Source organism: Erinaceus europaeus, chromosome 2, assembly GCF_950295315.1.
Source record: "Erinaceus europaeus chromosome 2, mEriEur2.1, whole genome shotgun sequence".
NCBI lineage: Eukaryota > Metazoa > Chordata > Mammalia > Eulipotyphla > Erinaceidae > Erinaceus > Erinaceus europaeus.
In genome coordinates, this window is record NC_080163.1 from 74888319 (window position 1) to 74907307 (window position 18989).

The window sequence follows — 18989 nt, forward strand, 5'->3', positions numbered from 1 at the left end:
GAGGTGATGTGGAGTGAACTGAAAATACTCTTTCTCTTTAAGGCTTTGGGAGACCAGATACTATTTGTAAATCGACCTGATAAGAAGAAAATTCTTTTCTTTAATGACAAGAGTTGCCATTTTTCTGTGGATGAAGGTGAGTAGTTTTTTTTGTTTGTTTTTGTAGAGATACTTTAAGTTCACAAAAATGCCAAGATTTGGGAGTCGGGCGGTAGCGCAGCAGGTTAAGTGCATGTGGCGCAAAGCACAAGGACCGTCGTAAGGATCCCGGTTCGAGCCCCGGCTCCCCACCTGCAGGGGAGTTGCTTCACAGGCGGTGAAGCAGGTCTGTAGGTGTCTGTCTTTCTCTCCTCTCTCTGTCTCCCCATCTCTCTCCATTTCTCTCTGTCCTATCCAACAACGACATCAATAACAACAGTAACTACAACAACAATAAAACAAGGGCAACAAAAGGAAAAATAAATAATAAAAAAAATTTTTAAAAAATGCCAAGATTTAGTGTGATGAAATCTAAAATATTTGTATGTATATATTTTAAATTTTATAATACTTTTTTATTCTAATGTGAATACAGAGTCACTTATTTTATGATAGTGAGCACTTTTTCAGTATAAACAGTGGTTGCTTGCTAGAGGTCCAGCAGTGCCTGACACATAGAAGGCATCTGCTATCCCCACTGAGCCACTCCACGAAGCTGCAGCCTTTCCTTTCTTTGGACAATGCTAGTTACTCCTACTTGTAACATTGCTTCTGAAAATAGAACTTGAAACATGTATATTTGAAAGATTTTTTATTTTTTTTATTTGAAAGATTTTTAGGTTAATTTACTTATAGTCATAGCTATAGCATTCCATGATTTCTTTTAAATTTTTTTTAATTTTTAAAAAATATTTATTTATTTATTCCATTTTGTTGCCCTTGTTGTTTTATTGTTGTAGTTATTATTGTTGTTGTTATTGGTGTCATTGTTGTTGGATAGTACAGAGAGAACTGGAGAGAGGAGGGGAAGACAGAGGGGGGGAGAGAAAGACAGATACCTGCAGACCCGCTTCACCACTTGTGAAGCAACTCCCCTGCAGGTGGGGAGCCGGGCGCTCGAACTGGGATCCTTATGCAGGTCCTTGCACTTTGCACCACCTGTGCTTAACCCACTGTACCGCCCGACTCCCCATTCCATGATTTCTTACCCTTATAGTTCATCTATACCAAACAAGAAGTTTCTTTTTTTATTTTACAAATATGACTGCATATTCTGGTACGAAAGCTGGACACCATATGGGAAAAGAAACAAACTTTTTTATTAGTCACTGATAGTATTTTTTTTTTTAATTTCTCTATTGGGGGATTAATGGTTTATAGTCAGCAGTAAAATATAGTAGTTTGTACATGCATCACATTTTCCAGTTTTCCACATAACAATTCAACCCCCACTAGGAGTCACTGATAGTCTCTTAAATTACCTATAAAAGGCCTGGGACAACATACAGGTTATGCAAAGAACTTTCATGCCTCCGGTTCTGAGCTCCCAAGTTCAGTCCCCAGCACCACTATAAGCCAAAGCTGAGGAGTGTGTTCTGGTGGTTGGGGTGATGGGCGGGGTGGGGTAGGAATGTAAATTTTGGAACTCTGAAAAGGAAGAGCCATAATTATTTCTATGTTACAGTTACAAAGTTGGATGCTAAACTGTTATGTTTAGTTTTCTATAGATGGGTGATGCCTACATTTTAGATTTAAATATTCATCATTATTTTTCTTTTTTAAATTTTTTTTTATATTTATTTATTTTCCCTTTTCTTGCCCTTGCTGTTTAACATTGTTGTGGTTATTGATGTTGCTGTTACTGGATAGGACAGAGAGAAATGGAGAGAGGAAGGGAAGACAGGGGGAGAGAAAGATAGACACCTGCAGACCTGCTTCACCGCTTGTGAAGCAACTCCCATACAGGTGGGGAGCCGGGGCCTCGAACCGGGATCCTTACACTGGTCCTTGTGCTTTGCACCATGTGCACTTAACCTGCTGTTGTCATTATTTTTCATGTGAAATAGCAATTAAAGAGGAGTTTAGTTCCACTTTCAGGGGAAAGTTTCATGAGTGCTAAAGCAGTGTTGCCAATGTCTGTCTCTTTCTCTTCCATTTCTATCACCCCCTTCCATCTGAATTTCTCTGTCTTTACCCAATAAATAAGTAAAATATTTTTAAAATAAATGTAAAAATAGTTTATTCATAAGAAATTTCTTTGCTCTACCAGTAGAAATTATCATTAAAGCAAATAGATTATCCTGTAAATTTGTATTTTCAAGTTTTATAAAATGAATTGCTAGTAGTTTAAGATTTCACAAGTAATGTAAGCTCATAGTAAAACATTCTGTCAGTATAGGAGTACATAGAATCAAAGTGTTTTTAGACTGCATACCCACTTGGTTGTCAGGATGGTTCTAAATAAGGTAAGGGAGAATCTGTTGAATGAATAACTATGCAAGAAATACTTTTACAAGTGTTACCTCTTTTGTACTTCACACATATCTTGATAATGATTTAAATTTTTTTTAATTATCCTTATTTATTTATTGGGTAGAGACGGCCAGAAATTGAGAGGGAAAGGAAGATAGAGAGGGCGAGAGAAAGAGAGATACCTGCAGCACTGCGTAACAACTCTCAAAGCTTTACCCCTGCAGGTGGGGGCAATTTTTTTTCTTTTAATTTACAATAACTTCAAGTTTTTTCTCATGTTACTTGGTTGTAGGCTTCAGGTATGTTGTGCTCTTAGATGGTTTTAGTTAGTCTAAAGTAACTTAGTTAGCTTTGACTTACTTTAGGAAGTAGTATTTTTTTTTAATTTATTTTTTATTTAAGAAAGGATAAATTAACAAAACCATAGGGTAGGAGGGGTACAACTCCACACAATTCCCACCACCCAATCTCCATATCCCATCCACTCTCTATCCCTCTGGGAGCATGGACCAGGGTCATTGTGGGTTGCAGAAGTTGGAAGGTCTGGCTTCTGTAATTGCTTCCCCGCCGAACATGGGCCAATTTGACTGGTCGGTCCATACTCCCAGTCTGCCTCTCTCTTTCCCTAGTAGGGTGGGTCTCTGGGGAAGCTGAGCTCCAGGACACATTGGTGGGGTCTTCAGTCCAGGGAAGCCTGGCCTGCATCCTGATGGCATCTGGAACCTGGTGGCTGAAAAGAGAGTTAACATACAAAGCCAAACAAATTGTTGAGCAATCATGGACCCAAAGCTTGGAATAGTGGAGAGGAAGTGTTAGGGGGATACTCACTGCAAACTCTAGTGTACTTCTGCTTTCAGGTATATATCTTGCACTAGTTTATGGATATGTGTGATCATATGCTCTCTCTTACAGAACCCGGTCTATATCTAGGTTTTGGGACTTTGTTAGAAAGTGAACCACCTGGGATGGAATTAGAGAATACTATGAAAGGAAAGGTCTCACCCGAGTAATGAAGGTGAAGGGTTGTCATTCCACACATGAAGTCTCTGGACACAGTCTGAGCTGAAGCATGTTGAGGTGGCAATCGTTGCGTTGATTAGGTTGCAATCGGCAGATGCAATATTATTTGACATGGATTGGGAGAGGCATGCGGGAAAGTGGGCCCTATCCTAAGGTTCCAGGACTGGGGGAAATATAGGCTCTCTAGTGGAGATGTGAGGTTCCTGCTATCCTAGGGTTCAAAAAGACAATGGATAGTTTTATCATCACATTATTTGGTAATTGGGTTAACTTTGAAAAGTCCTTTTGTTAGGGTTTGCTGTATAGTACCCAGTATCTTGTGTGTAGCTGTGCCATTGGTTGCTTCTGATCTATTTGGTCTAGGCTTTTGAGAGAGTCCGCATATCAAATACACAGCCTATATATTAAAAAGACTCAGTCTTTGTTTTAAAAACTTCGAGACATAAATTAATTTTCCCCCTCTCATATTTATTAACTAGTGATTTATATGACTACACTTTACTAGGAGTTTACATAAACACCATTCCCACCACCCAAAGACTATGTCCCATCCCACCCCCCCACCCCCACCCCCACCAACCCAGGAAGCTGCATGTCTACCCCTCACCACAGGGTTTTTACTTTGGTGCCCTACTTTCAATTTAGTCAACTAAAAGCAGGATTTGACTAAATTGAAAGTAGTATGTATTTTTATGAGAATCTTGATCTCTAGAGTGCTTTATCTGGAGTTGTTTCTCTGTAAATACTAAATAAAAACTTGGAAATTTTTTCAGGATTTCTTTTTTTTTTTTTTTTTTTAAGGAATTTTAGGCTTTATTCAAGAAAATTGCTAGACAGAGAGAGAGAGAGAGAGGGAGAGAGAGAACCACTTGACTCACATGTTCAGGCTCACCTAGGCAGAGAGAGAGCACCACGACCATAGGTCTAGCTTGCAAACATCCAAGTCCTGCCTTCATCTTTCTTTTTTCTTCTCTTCTCTTCTCTTTTTTTTTGTTTTTTGTTTTATTTCTTTATTGGGGAATTAGTGTTTTGCATTCAACAGTAAATAAAATAGTTTGTACTTACAGGATTTCTGTGCTGCTATGCTATTACTGAGCTACTTCTGTGGCTCATTTTTACATATTTAAAAATCTTTGTTGTTTGGGTCCAGGTGGTGGCACACCTGGTTGAGTGCACATGTTACAGTGCGCAAGGACCCAGGTTCAAGCCCCTGCCCCCACCTGCAGGGGGAAAACTGCACGAGTGATGAACCAGGACTGCAGGTGTCTCTCTGTCTCTCTCCCTCTGTCACCCTCACCCTCTCAATTTCTGGCTGCCTTTATCCAATAAATAAATAAATAAAGATTTAAAAAATTTTTTAAAATCTTTATTTGTTCAGTAAATTTATGCATTTGTAATATTAACTCCTTCACTCTCATTTGCTTTTTTTTTTTTTTTTAAGATTTTATTTATTTATGAGAAAGATAGGAGGAGAGAGAAAGAATCAAACATCACTCTGGCACATGTGCTGCTGGGGATCGAACTCCGGACCTCATGCTTGAGAGTTCAAAGCTTTATCACTGGATCCCCTTCCAGAACACTGTCATTTGCTTTTTAAATTTCTTTATTTAACTTATTTTTTATATTTATTATTGTTATTATTTTAATCAGAGCACTGCTCAGCTCTGGTTTATAGTGGTGTGGGACTTTGGAGCCTCAGATATGAGAGTCTGTTTGTATAGCCATTATGCTATCTACCCCCTGCCCTATTTTTTATTTATTTTTATTATCTTATTTATTTACTGAATAGAGACAGAAGTTGAGAGGAAGGGGAAGATAGGGAGAGAGACAGAGATACCTGCATCACTGTTTCACCACTTGTGAAGCTTTGCCCCTGCAGGTGGGGTCCAGGGGCTTGAACCTGGGTCCTTGCACATTGTAACGTATGTGCTCCACCAGGTGTACCACCACCTGTTATCCTTTAATTTATTTTTTCATATCGATTGAGAGGGCAGGGGAGATAGAGAAGGGAGAGAGACACACACACTTGCCGCAGTGCTTCACTGCTTGTGAATCCCTTACCTCCAACCCTGCTCAGGTTGGGGCTGGGGGCTTGAACTCTGATTCTTGTGCATTATTATTATTATTTGTCTTCTTTTCTTTTCTCTCTTTCTTTTTTCTTTCTTTTTTTTTTTTTTTGTTCCTTCAGGTTTATAACTGAGTTGCAGGCAAGTCCACTAGTCCTGGAGGCCATTTTTTTTGCCCTAGTTGTTATTGTTGCCACTGATGTTGTTGTTGGATAGGACAGAGAGAAATGAAGAGAGGAGGGGAGACAAAGAGTGGGGGAGAAAGACACCTGTAGACCTGCTTCATTGCTTGTGAGGTGACCTCCCTATAGGTGGGGAGCCAGGGGCTTGAACCGGGATCCTTATGCTGCTGCTTGCACTTCACGCAATGTGCGTTTAACCAGCTGCGCTACCGTCCCGCCCCTGATCTTGGTACATATAACATGTGTGCTCACCAGTTGTGCCTCTGGCAAGCCCTATTTTTCATATTTAGTAAACGAGAGACAGACTGGTACCAAAGTAGCAGAGCTGTCCCTGGTGTCCTACCATGGCACTACCATGTGGTTCTAGGTTTTGAATCTGAGTTGTGCACATGGCAAGGCACCTGCCCTACCTGGTGAACTGTATTTCCAGCCTACCTGGTTTTTTTTTTTTTTTTTGCTATTGAGTTGTTTTACTAATATACTTAAAATGTTTTTTCCCCTTTTTTGTTGCCCTTGTTGTTTATTGTTGTTGTTGTTGTTATTATTGTTGTTATTGCTGTCACTGTTGTTGGATAGGACAGAGAGAAATCAAGAGAGGAGTGGAAGACAGAGCAGGGGAGAGAAAGACACTTGCACTTGTGATGTGACCCACCACCGCTGCAGGAGGGGAGTTGGGGGCAGGTCCTTGTGCTTCCTGCCATGTGCTCTTAACCCCCTGCACTATAGCCTGGCCCCCCTTAAAATATTTTGTTTTAGTATTGTCAGCATTCTTTTGTGTGTGTGCTTTTATTGAAAAGCATAGCTTTATTCTCTCTCGTCTTTTTCATTTCTTTCTTTTTCTTTGAGAATGTTTGATTGATTTTGGATAGAAACAATGAAATTGTGAGGGAATGGGGAGACAGGGAGAGAGAGACCTGAAGTACTGTTTCACTGTTCCTGAAGCTTCCTTCCTGCAGGTGGGGACTAAGGACTTGAACTTGAGTGCTTGCACACTGTAAAAGGTATCCTTAACCATATGCACCACTGCCCACTCCTGAGAATGTTAGAATATTTTTTAAAGGTTAGAATATCAGCATGAGGGAGTCGGGCTGTAGTGCAGGTGGCGCAAAGCACAAGGACCGGCATAAGGATCCCGGTTCAAACCCCGGCTCCCCACCTGCAGGGGAGTCGCTTCACAGGCGGTGAAGCAGGTCTGCAGGTGTCTATCTTTCTCTCCCCCTCTCTGTCTTCCCCTCCTCTCTCCATTTCTCTCTGTCCTATCCAACAACGACAACAATAATAATAACTACAACAATAAAACAACAAGGGCAACAAAAGGGAATAAATAAATATTAAAAAAATTTAAAAAAATCTTCTAAAAAAAAGAAAAAGAATATCAGCATGAATGTATGAATTGTTGCTTTTTTTTTTTTTTTTTGACAACTTTATGTGTATGAGAAAGGAGAGAGCAAGAGAGACCAGATCACTACTCATCTATGGCATATGGTGGTACTTGAGATGAATCTGGGCCCTCAGATCTGGAGTTTTATGCTCTAACATGCTGAGCTATCTTCTGCTGTCTTAGACAGAATTTTATTTATTTGTTTGTTTGTTTGTTTGTTTATTTATTTTTGCCTCTAGTGCCTGCACTACAAATCCACTGCTCCTGGAGGCCATTTTCCCCATTTTGTTGCCCTGTTGTTACCCTTGTTGTTGTTATTTATTACTATTGTCATTGCTGTTGTTGTTGGATAGAACAGAAAAATCGAGAGAGGAAGGGAGACAGCGGGAGAGAAAGACAGACACCGGCAGACCTGCTTCACTGCTTGTGAGTCAGTGGCGGGGTGGGTAACGTGCTTGTCACCTATATGAACTTGGAGAGAAGATGCCATTCTGTCAGCATTGCATAAATACCTAATTAATTTTTCAGATTTTATTTGTTAATGAGAAATATAGGAGGAGAGAGAGAAAGAACATCATTCTGGTACATGTACTGCCAGGGACTGAAATTGGGACCTCATGCTTTCGCATCCTGTGCCTTATCCACTGTACCACCTTCTGCACTACTATTTTTTTTCTTAATGATGTAAATGATGTGTTTCCAGAGTAGAATCATTAAATATTTAATACATAACTTTCTCCTCCCCTTTATATTTTACTTTTGTTTTGTCTTGATTATATTGATGAAGATTTTTCTTTATTCCACTGGATGGCAGTCTTAACCATATGAAGGTAGTCTTGAATACATATGCTTTTCAGGAACACTGATTCCATTTCATCTTATTTATTTATATATTTATATATTTATTTTTGCCCCCAGGGTTATTGCTGTGGCTCGATGAATCCACTGCTCCTGGAGGCCATTTTTTCCCCTTTTATTGCCCTTGTTGTTCCAGCATTGTTATGGTGATTATTATTATTGTTGTTGTTGTTGCTGCTGTCATTGGATAGGACAGAGAGAAATCTAGAGAGGAGGGAAAGACAGAAGGGGAGAGAAAGACACCTGCAGACCTGCTTCATCGCCTGTGAAATGACTCCCCTGCAGGTGGGGAGCTGGGGGTTTGAATCGGGATCCTTATGCCAGTTCTTGTGCCACGTGTGCTTAACCCGCTGTGCTACCGCCCAATTTTTAAAAAATGTATTTGTTCTTTATAAGAGCGGAAGGACAGAGAGGGGACCAGGCACCATTCAGCTCTAGTATAAGGCTATACTGGGGATTGAGCCTGTGGACCTATAGGGCCCCGTGGAAGTTAGTGCTGTACAGGCTATGTCTCCAGCCCTCATCCTGAATTTTTTAAAAATATTTTTTTTATTTATTTATTTTGGATAAAGCCAGAGAAACTGAGAGGGAAGGGGTAGATAAGGTAAGGATGGGTAGAGGGAGAGAGAAAGAAGTGCTGCAGTGCTGCTTCACCACTTGTGAAACTTTTCCAGTGCAGATGGGGACCAGGAGCTTGAACCTGGGTCTTTGTGCATGGTAATGTGTGTGCTCAACCAGGTGTGCCACCACTTGGCCCCCCTCATCCTGTTTTTGATAGAAGCAGATGTTCTAAAAGGAGATATATTACAAATGGGAGAGTTGTTCTGTAGTAATTCAAGAAATCAGATAAGCTGAGTTGGACCTAGGCACATTATCTTATTTCATAATGGCATTTTCCCTTAAAGTAGACTCTGATTTAGGTAGTATAAATTTAGTGGTCAAGAGATTGGAGAATTCACATTGTAGTTTTACATCTTACCTTTGTACCTTCTAACACTTTGAGATTCTGCACTATAAAATGGTAGTAATAGAGGCTGAGGGGGCTGGGAGGTAGCACAGCAGGTTAAACGTGCATGGCGCAAAGGACAAGAACTAGCAGTTAAGGATCCCAGTTCGAGCCGCTCCCCACCTGCAGGGAGGTTGCTTCACAAGCAATGAAGCAGGCCTGCAGGTGTCTATCTTTCTCTCCCTCTCTCTGTCTTCTCCTCCTCTCTTGATTTCTCTCTGTTGTACCCAGCAACAACAGTGGCAACAATAAAAACAAGGGCAACAAAAATGGGGGGGTGACCTTCAGGAGCAGTGGATTTGTTGTGCAGGCACCAAGCCCCAGTGATAACCCTAGAGGCAAAAAAAAAAAAAAAAGGCTGAGAAATAGATTACCCATGTGGCCCTGTGTTTGAAGTCTGGCACTACACGAGAGTACCGCTTGGTATCAGGGGAAGCTCCATAGGTAACATTGGAGCTCATGAATCTCATTCTCTCTCTTTCTCTATATGAAATAAGAAGATACTGGCCTGGTATTTTCTGTTTGAGACCCTGGTGCCACAGAGAGAAAAGGGATATTTGATATATGTACTTTATGATACTTAATGAGGATTAAAAGAGTTAAATGAAGTAAAAGTACTTAGATCCTGGAATAGAATCTGGCATATAGTAAGAATAATAGTAGTGTTAACTGTTACTAGTAGCTTTGCAAATGTAATAGTATCCAGACTTTGTGTATTTTAATCTTCCTAATCTGGTTATTGCTATCTGTATTTTTTAATATTTATTTATTTTCCCTTTTGTTGCCCTTGTTTTTTTATTGTTGTCGTTATTGTTATTGATGCCATTGTTGTTAGATAGGACAGAGAGAAATGAAGAGAGGAGGAGAGAAAGACACCTGCAGACCTGCTTCACCACCTGTGAAGTAACTCCCCTGCAGGTGGGAAGCCGGGGGCTTGAACCAGGATCCTTACGCCGGTCCTTGCACTTTGAGCCACCTGCGCTTAACCCACTGCACAACCACCCGATTCCCTGCTATCTGTATTTTTGAAAGGACACAGGGACAAACAGGATAACAGTCTGAAACTACATTTGCATATATATATATAGTGTGTGGATTTTTCTGGGGCTTTACTCCTCTGTGACGACTTTTTCATTTTCAGATAGAGGTAAAGAGGGGAGGGAGAAAGTTACCACAGCATTTTAGTTTCTTTCATTGTGGTGAGGGAAGGCTTGAACCTGGGTCACACATGACAAAGCAAGTGCTCTATGCCGGTAAACTATCGTGCTGGCCCGATATACTACTGCTTCCTTTTCTTTTGCTGCTCAGACTTCACTAGGATTTTGCTGAGGCTTCATGACATCATTCCTGATGGACTCTTTCTTTTTCTTCCAGAGAGAGAGAGAGAGAGAGAGACAGACAGACAGACAGACATGAGGGGACGAGGGAAAGGGAGAGAGAGGAGACACACTACAGCATTGCTCCACGGCTTGTGAAGTGTTCCCTTGTGGTGACTGAGGGCTTGAACCTGAGTCCTCACTCACAGTAGTATGCATGCTCTGTTGGGCAAACTGTCTCCTGTGCTGATACTTTTTTCAGTTATACTGTTTGTTGGTGTTTCTGGTGAAAATCAGACTTTATTCTGGCTATTGGTAACTTTTTTTCCTGCCTGGAAGCTTAGATAAGACTCCTCCCAGTAGTTACTTTTCCTAGTGCTCCAGTACTGTTTTAGGCTATTTATTTATTTATATTATTAATGAGAGAGTGGAAGAAAGAACCATAGAATTACTCTGGTACACCCTGGCTCCCCACCTGCAGGGGAGTCGCTTCACAGGCGGTGAAGCAGGTCTGCAGGTGTCTATCTTTCTCTCCTCCTCTCTGTCTTCCCCTCCCTCTCTCCATTTCTCTCTGTCCTATCCAACAATGACAACAACAATAATAACTACAACAATAAAACAACAAGGGCAACAAAAGGGAATAAATAAATAAAAATAAATATTAAAAGAAAAGAATTACTCTGGTACATGTGTTGTCAGGATCAAACTCAGGACTTCATATTGAGGGTCCAACACTTCATCCACTTAGCCACCTCCCAATCTACTGTATGGAATTCAATTTTACTGATACACTCAAAACAACTTTTGACAGTCCACAAATAGAAATATTATTTATTTGTTTCATTATTTTGCTATGTGTTAATAATAATTCTCAATCCTTGTGCAACAATATTGTGCACTGATCTATTTACCTTACTGTGATTTTTTATATTGAATTGCAGTGTGAAAAGATAAGACATAATATCTTTCTGAGCAGGAAGATAGTTTACCTGGTGGTCTGGGAGGTGACACAGTGGATAATGCATTGGACTCTCAGGCTTGAGGTCCTGAGTTCAATTCCTGGTAGCACATATACCAGAGTGTCTGGTTTTTTGCTTTTTTTTCTTTCTCTCTCTCTCCTCTTATCTTCTTCATGGATAAATAAATAAATTGGTTGAGTGCACATGTTACAATGTGCAAGGACCTGGGTTCAAGTCTCCAGTCTTCACCTGCGGGGTGAAAGCTTTGCAAATGGTAAAACAGTTCTGCAAGTGTCTCTCTGTCTCTTTATTACCTCCTTCCCTCTTGATTTCTGTCTGTTTCTACCCAGTAAATAAATAAATATAATTAAATACATAAAATCTAAAAAAGAAGATAGTTCACCTGTCAGGGTACCCACTTTACCATGTCTGGAGCCCCCAGCATGAGCCTTAGCACCACACAGGAGTACATGGCACCAGGAGGAAGCTCCATAGATAGTTGGAGCAGTGCTGACGTTTTCTCTCTCCTTTTCTGCACGTGCTTCTTTATATATCTGAAAATTTTTAATGAGGAGAAATATGAAGTAATGTTAAAGTCGCACCCAGCTTGGGAACTAGTTTTACCCCCTCACAGCAGTGTATGAGAAGGCTTCCATTTTCTCACCTAATTCAGTAGTGGTTATTTTTAGTCGATTTTTTGTCAGCCTTATGGAAAACTAGAGATTTCAATTGTATTTTTTTCTAATTATTTTATAAAATTAAAGACAAGCAGTCTACCATTGGCTGTTAGGCATTTTCTGTCTCCACGTATATTATAAAGTAATTAAATTGGAATCCTGTGAGATCCTGCTTCTAAAGGTAGACCTTGCCCTCACGTGTTCCATGTTATTTATTTATGCAGCTCTGATAAAACATTTAAGTACTGCCACAGCACTGACCTAGGGAAAAGCAGGGAAAAGGAAAAGTGCTCTATTAAAAAAAAAAAAAAAAAGAAAGAATTTTTAAGCAGGGATTTCCCTCAGAAAATAGCTCAAGTAATTTAGCAAAAGAAAGCAGTTAAATTTTGCTTTAACTTACTTTTTTTATTTTGGTGTGCCATAAAAATTTAGTGTATTTATTCTTTAGTGTAGCATTGATGCACAGGTTAGCTGTATAGACCATTGGTGTCACTAATCTTTAATAATACAACTTTTGTGATTGTGTCGTAAGAGACCTGACCAAATTATGTACTCTGTATATACCAGTTAGAATGTTCAGTTAGTTTTAACCTTCAAGGAGATGAAATGTGTGCAGTGCTGGTAATCTGAAGACGTGCTAAAAAATGTTTTGAATGAAATTCACTACTGAATGAAAGATATTTCTATCACATGCACTTTTATATTCTCTGTACATACTCTGTTTTTTAGACAGGAGTACACAGTTATACTTTTATAATATTCATTGTGTACAAATGGATATAATTTTACATAATGATAGAATCTGATAAGTCATGGCTAAAATGCTATTCTCTTGTGTTTGTGACATACTTCCTCTTAACTTCTGTGGCAAATATGGCATGTAAAATCCTGGTTATTTTAAAAAACAATTCTGCATCATTTCTTGAAATTAGAGAGTTGTTGTGAGGTTGTTGTTGTTTCGCTCTTCTCCTTTTTATACCTGGATTAACACTGGGACTCAGTGTCTGCATAAGGATTCCACAGAGTGTGGCCAGTGGTGGCGTGCCTGGTTGAGTGTATGTGTTACAGTGTGCAAGGACCTGGGCTCAAGCCCCTGGTCCCCATCTGCTGGGGGAAAATTTTGAGAGTGGTAAAACAATGCTGTAGATATCTCTCTGTCTCTCTCCCTCTGTATTTCCCTCATACCTCTTGATTTCTGGCTATCTCTATCCAATAAAGATAATTTTTAAAAAATTTTTATTTTTTTAAATTTTTTTATTTCTTTATTGGGGAATTAATATTTTACATTCAACAGTAAATACAATAATTTGTACATGCATAACATTCCCCAGTTTCCTATTTAACAATACAACCCCCACTATGTCATTTATCATCCTTCATGGACCTGTATTCTCCCCACCCACCCACTCCCACCCCAGAGTCTTTTATTTTGGTGTGATATGCCAATTACATTTCAGGTTCTACTTGTGTTTTCGTTTCTGATCTTGTTTTTCAACTTCTGCCTGAGAGTGAGATCATCCCATATTCATCCTTCTGTTTCTGACTTATTTCACATAACATGAATTTTTCAAGGTCCATCCAAGATCGGCTGAAAACGGTGAAGTCACCATTTTTTACAGCTGAATAGTATTCCATTGTGTATATATACCACAACTTGCTCAGCCACTCATCTGTTGTTGGACACCTGGGTTGCTTCCAAGCTTTGGCTATTACAAATTGTGCTGCCAAGAACATATGTATACACAGATCTTTTTGGATGGATGTGTTGGGTTCCTTAGGTTATATCCCCAGGAGAGGAATTGCAGGGTCGTAGGGTAGGTCCATTTCTAGCCTTCTGAGAGTTCTCCAGACTGTTCTCCACAGAGTTTGGACCAATTTACATTCCCACCAGCAGTGTCGGAGGGTTCCTTTGACCCCACACCCTCTCCAGCATTTGCTACTGTTACCTTCTGATGTAAGACATTCTCACAGGAGTGAAGTGATATCTCATTGTTGTCTTTATTTGCATTTCTCTGACAATCAGAGACTTGGAGCATTCTTTCATATGTTTCTCGGCCTTTTGGATCTCTTCTGTGGTGAATATTCTGTCCATGTCCTCCCCCCATTTTTGGATGGGGTTATTTGTTGTCTTGTTGTTGAGTCTGGCAAGCTCTTTATATATGTTGGTTATTAAACTCTTATCTGATGTATGGCATGTAAAGATCTTCTCCCATTCTGTGAGGGGTCTCTTGGTTTGGGTAGTGGTTTCTTTTGCTGTGAAGAAGCTTTTTAATTTGATGTAGTCCCATAGGTTTATGCTTGCCTTAATCTTCTTTGTAATTGGATTCGTTTTATTGAAAATGTCTTTAAAATTTATGCGGAAAAGAGTTCTGCCAATATTTTCCTCTAAGGATCTGATAGTTTGTGGTCTAACATCCAAGTCCTTGATCCACTTGGAATTTACTTTTGTATTTGGTGAAATACAGTGATTCAGTTTCATTCTTCTGCATGATTCAACCCATTGTTTCCAACACCATTTGTTGAAGAGACTCTGCTTACCCCATTTAATAGTCTGGGCACCTTTGTCAAAGATTAGATGTCCATAGGTGTGGGGCCTCATTTCTGGGCTCTCAATTCTATTCTACTGGTCAATGTGTCTATTCATGTTCCAGTACCAAGAAGTTTTGATGACAATGGCCCTATAATACAGTTTGAGATCTGGGAGTGTGATGCCTCCCGTTCTGTTCTTTTTTCTCAAGATTGTTTTGGCAATTCTAGGTCTTTTCTGGTTCCAGATAAACATTTGTAGCATTTTTTCTATTCTCCTAAAAAATGTGCTTGGGATCTTGATGGGGATAGCATTAAATTTGTAGATGGCTCTGGGTAGTATATTCATTTTGATGATGTTAATTCTACCAACCCATGGAATATCTTTCCACTTCTTTGTGTCTTTTTCAATTTCTTTGAGTAGTGACTCATAATTTTCAGTATACAGGTCTGTCACTTCTTTGGTTAGGTTTACTCCTAGATATTTTATTGTTTTTGTTGCGATAGTAAAAGGAATTGATTTCTGGATTTCAATTTCTTCTAGCTTAGTGTTTGCATAGAGGAATGCCACTGACTTTTGAATGTTAATTTTGTAGCCTGACACCTTACTGTATTGCCTGATGATTTCCAAAAGCTTCTTGCTGGATTCCGTTGGTTTTTCTATGTATACTATCATGTCATTTGCAAATAAGGAGAGTTTGACATCTTATCTTCCAATCTGTATCCCTTTAATTCCTTGCTCCTGCCTGATTGCTATGGCAAGAACTTCTAACACTATGTTGAATAGTAATGGTGATAGTGGGCAGCCCTGTCTAGTACCTGATCTGAGTGGAATTGCTTCCAGTTTTTCACCATTGAGTATGATGTTGGCTGTAGGTTTGCTATATATAGACTCCACTATCTTGAGGAATTTTCCATCTAATCCCATTTTTTGTAGTGTTTTGATCATAAAAGGATGTTGTATTTTGTCAAAGGCTTTCTCTGCATCTATTGATATGACCATGTGGTTTTTGGTCTTGCTTTTGTTGATGTGGTGCATCACATTGATTGATTTACGTATATTAAACCAACCTTGCATGCCTGGGATAAACCCCACTTGGTCATGATGAACAATCTTTTTGATATACTGCTGTATCCGGTTGGCTAGAATTTTGTTCAATATTTTTGCATCTATATTCATCAGAGATATTGGTCTGTAGTTTTCTTTTTTGGTTGTGTCCCTGTCTGCTTTTGGTATCAGGGTGATGTTGGCTTCATAGAAGCTGGCAGGGAGTATTCCAGTGTCTTCAATCTTCTGGAAGACTTTTAAAAGTAGAGGTATTAGTTCCTCTTTGAAGGTTTTGTAGAATTCATTTGTAAAACCATCTGGTCCAGGACTTGTATTTTTGGGGAGATTTTTGATAACTGTTTCAATTTCATTAGCTGTGATGGACCTGTTCATGTTATCCACTTCCACTTTACTTAGTTTTGGAAGTTGGTAGGTATCTAGGAAATCATCCATTTCTTCCAGGTTCTCTAGCTTGATGGCATATAGTGGTTCATAGAAGCCCTGCATGATATGTTGAATTTATGCAGTGTCTGTTGTGATATCTCCTCTTTCATTTAGTATCCAATTTATTTGGGTCTTCTCCCTTTTTTGTTTTGTGAGTCTGGCTAAAGGTTTGTCGATTTTGTTCACTCTTTCGAAGAACCAACATTTACTTTCGTTGATCTTTTGTATGGTTTTCTTATTCTCAATGTTATTGATTTCTGCCCTAAATTTAGTGATTTCTGTCCTTCTCGTTGCTTTAGGGTTCCTTTGTTGTTCTTTTTCTAGGTCTTTAAGATGTGCAATCAGGCTGTTTATTTGTGCTTTTTCTTGTTTCCTAATGTGTGCTTGTATAGCTATGAACTTCCCTCTCAGTACTGCTTTAGCTGTGTCCCAAATATTTTGATAGCTTGTGTCTTCATTTTCATTGAAGTCTTGAAACATTTTGATTTCTCCCTTTATTTCCTCTTTGACCTAGAAGTTGTTAAGAAGTGTACTGTTGAGCTTCCACATTTTGGGACTGTTACTAATCTTTTGTTGATTGTTAAGTGTTAGTTTAATTCCACTGTAGTCTGAGAAGATGCTTGGGATGATTTTAATGCTCTTGAATTGGCTGATGCTGTCTTTGTGGCCTAATATATGGTCTGTCCTTGACAATGACTCATGTGGATTTGAGTAAAATGTGTATTCCAGTTTCTTGGGATGAATCACTCTGACATTGTCCAATAGTTCCTGTTTATCTATCTCTTCATTTAGCTCCCTTATGTCTTTATTGATTTTCTGCCTGGATGATCTGTCAAGTTGAGAGAGTGGGGTGTTGAAGTCCCCTACTATGATTGTGTTACTATTAATATATTGCTGTAGCTGTTTCAGTAGAAGTTTGATGTATTTAGATGGCTTCTCACTGGGTGCATAGATGTTAATAATTGTTAAGTCCTCTTGATTGACTGATCCTCTGAGCATTAAGTAGTGTCCATTCCTATCTTTTTTAATCTTATCTATTTTAAAGTCTATCATGTCAAATATGAGAATAGCTGTTCCTGCCCTTTTTTGTGGGCCATTGGCTTGTATGATAGTTTTCCATCCTTTCACTTTAAGTCTGTGTTTGTCTTGTTGAGTTAGGTGGGTTTCCTGTAGACAGTATATTGTTGGGTTGTGCTTTCTGATCCATCTTCCTACTCTGTGTCTTTTAATAGGTGAATTCAGGCCATTGACATTTATTGATATCAAAGATTGAAGAGATTTTAACGCCATTCTTGTAGAGTTTTAGAGTGTTCTGATATATGTCCTATTTATGATATCTGACTGTTTATAGAAGACCTTTCAGAACTTCTTTCAGGGCAGGCTTGGTGATAGTTTATTCCTTCGACTGTTGCTTGTCTGAGAAGGTTTTGATGCCTCCATCTAGTCTGAATGACAGTATGGCAGGATATAGTATTTTTGGTTGAAAGCCTTTCTCATTGAGCACTCGATAGATATCTTGCCATTCTCTTCTGGCCTGTAGTGTTTGTGTGGAGAAGTCTGCTGCTAATCTTATGGGTTTTCCTTTGTAGGTGACTCTTTGTTTTTCTTTTGCAGCCTTCAGGATCCTTTCTTTATCCTTATTCCTTTCCATTCTAAGTGTGATATGTCTTGGTGTCTTTAGGTCTGGGTTAATTCTGTTTGGGACCCTCTGGGCTTCTTGAATTTTTATGTCTTTGATGTTGTCTAGACTAGAGAAGTTTTCAGCTACTGTGGCCTGGAAAATGCTTTCTTCCTCTCCTTCTCTTTCTTCCGCTGGTGTGCCAATAATGTGTATATTGTTTCTTTTGAAGTCATCCCATAGGACTCTGTTGTTGTTTTCAGCATCTCTTCATCTCTTTTTGAGATCTCTTACTTCTTTTTTCGTTGTCTCTAATTCATCCTCAATCTTGCTAATTCTGTCTTCAGCCTCATTGATTCTATTCTCTCTGCCCTCTACTGTTTTCTGGAGTTCATCTATTTTGTTGCCCTGTTCTGATACTGTTTTAGCTTGTTCAGCTAGTTGTGTTCTTAGCTCAGCGATTTCAGTTTTCAGCTCTCTAATAACCATGAGATAATTAGTATTTTCTTCCATAGACTCATGTGTTGTTCCTGTATTTCTGATTACAATTTTTTCAAATTCTTTACTCACTCCTGTTATTATTTCCTTAGCTAATGTTTGTATGTTGAACTTGTTATTTTGTGCTTCACCCTCTGGAGGACTTTTAGCTGGACTCTTGTCCTGGTTCGATTCTCCAACATTTCTTCTTGTTGTTTTAACCATTTTATATATTATGTTATGAGTTCCCTTTATCAGTACTTTTCAAATTACTGATCGCTATTGCCTGGATTGACTTGTGTCTAAGTAAGTTAATTAAAGGGTTCACAGTAGTGGAAGTTAACAGTTGTTTCAATAGTATTTTAATCCCTGAGTTGGAGCTCAGTGGTTTAAAAGCCTCTTTTTTTTTTTCTTCTTCCCTGTAGGCTATGGGAGCCTGAGGGCTTCAGCTTAATCACTGACTCCTGACCAAGAGATAAAGCAGGGTGAGGCAGAGATAATCCAGTGGTTATGCAAAGAGACTTTCACAGCCCCTCAGCTATGCCAGGGAGGTATAGGTCTTCTCCTGATTTTCCTGGTTAGATCTCTGTCCCTTGGTGTCCCTCCCTTGTGTCCCTCCCTGTCCCTGCTCCAGATTCTGAGTTTAGTAGCAATGGTGACTCAGAGTTGCACCTGATGAGTCTCTGGGGAGTCCTCTCCTCCTTTCAGCTGTCCCCTTGTTGGTGGAGCAGACTGGAGGTGTCTCAACTGCTGAACTGCTGGACTGTTAGCAGTCACTTAATCTCTCCTTATGCTCCTCTCTGTCACCAGCCACAGGTGATTGTACTCACCGGTGATTTAGTGGGTTCCTGTGGTCATTCTAGTCCTGTCTTGTTTTGGTCCTGGGTGGTCTCCTTTGGTATTCCTAGTTTATCCGGGAGAGGAGACCCAATAAAGATAATTAATAATAATGATAATAAT

The 18989-nt window shown here is 39.4% G+C and overlaps 1 protein-coding gene across 1 annotated transcript in view; it reads left to right on the forward strand.

The window, feature by feature from the left end:
- GTF2E2 (general transcription factor IIE subunit 2) overlaps positions 1 to 18989 on the forward strand; it is an 84644-nt gene that overhangs the window by 53107 nt on the left and 12548 nt on the right. Inside the window, exon 6 of the mRNA XM_007532139.3 lies at positions 43 to 136. Coding sequence (XP_007532201.1) covers positions 43 to 136 — 94 coding nt within the window. The remainder of the gene's footprint in view (positions 1 to 42; positions 137 to 18989) is intronic.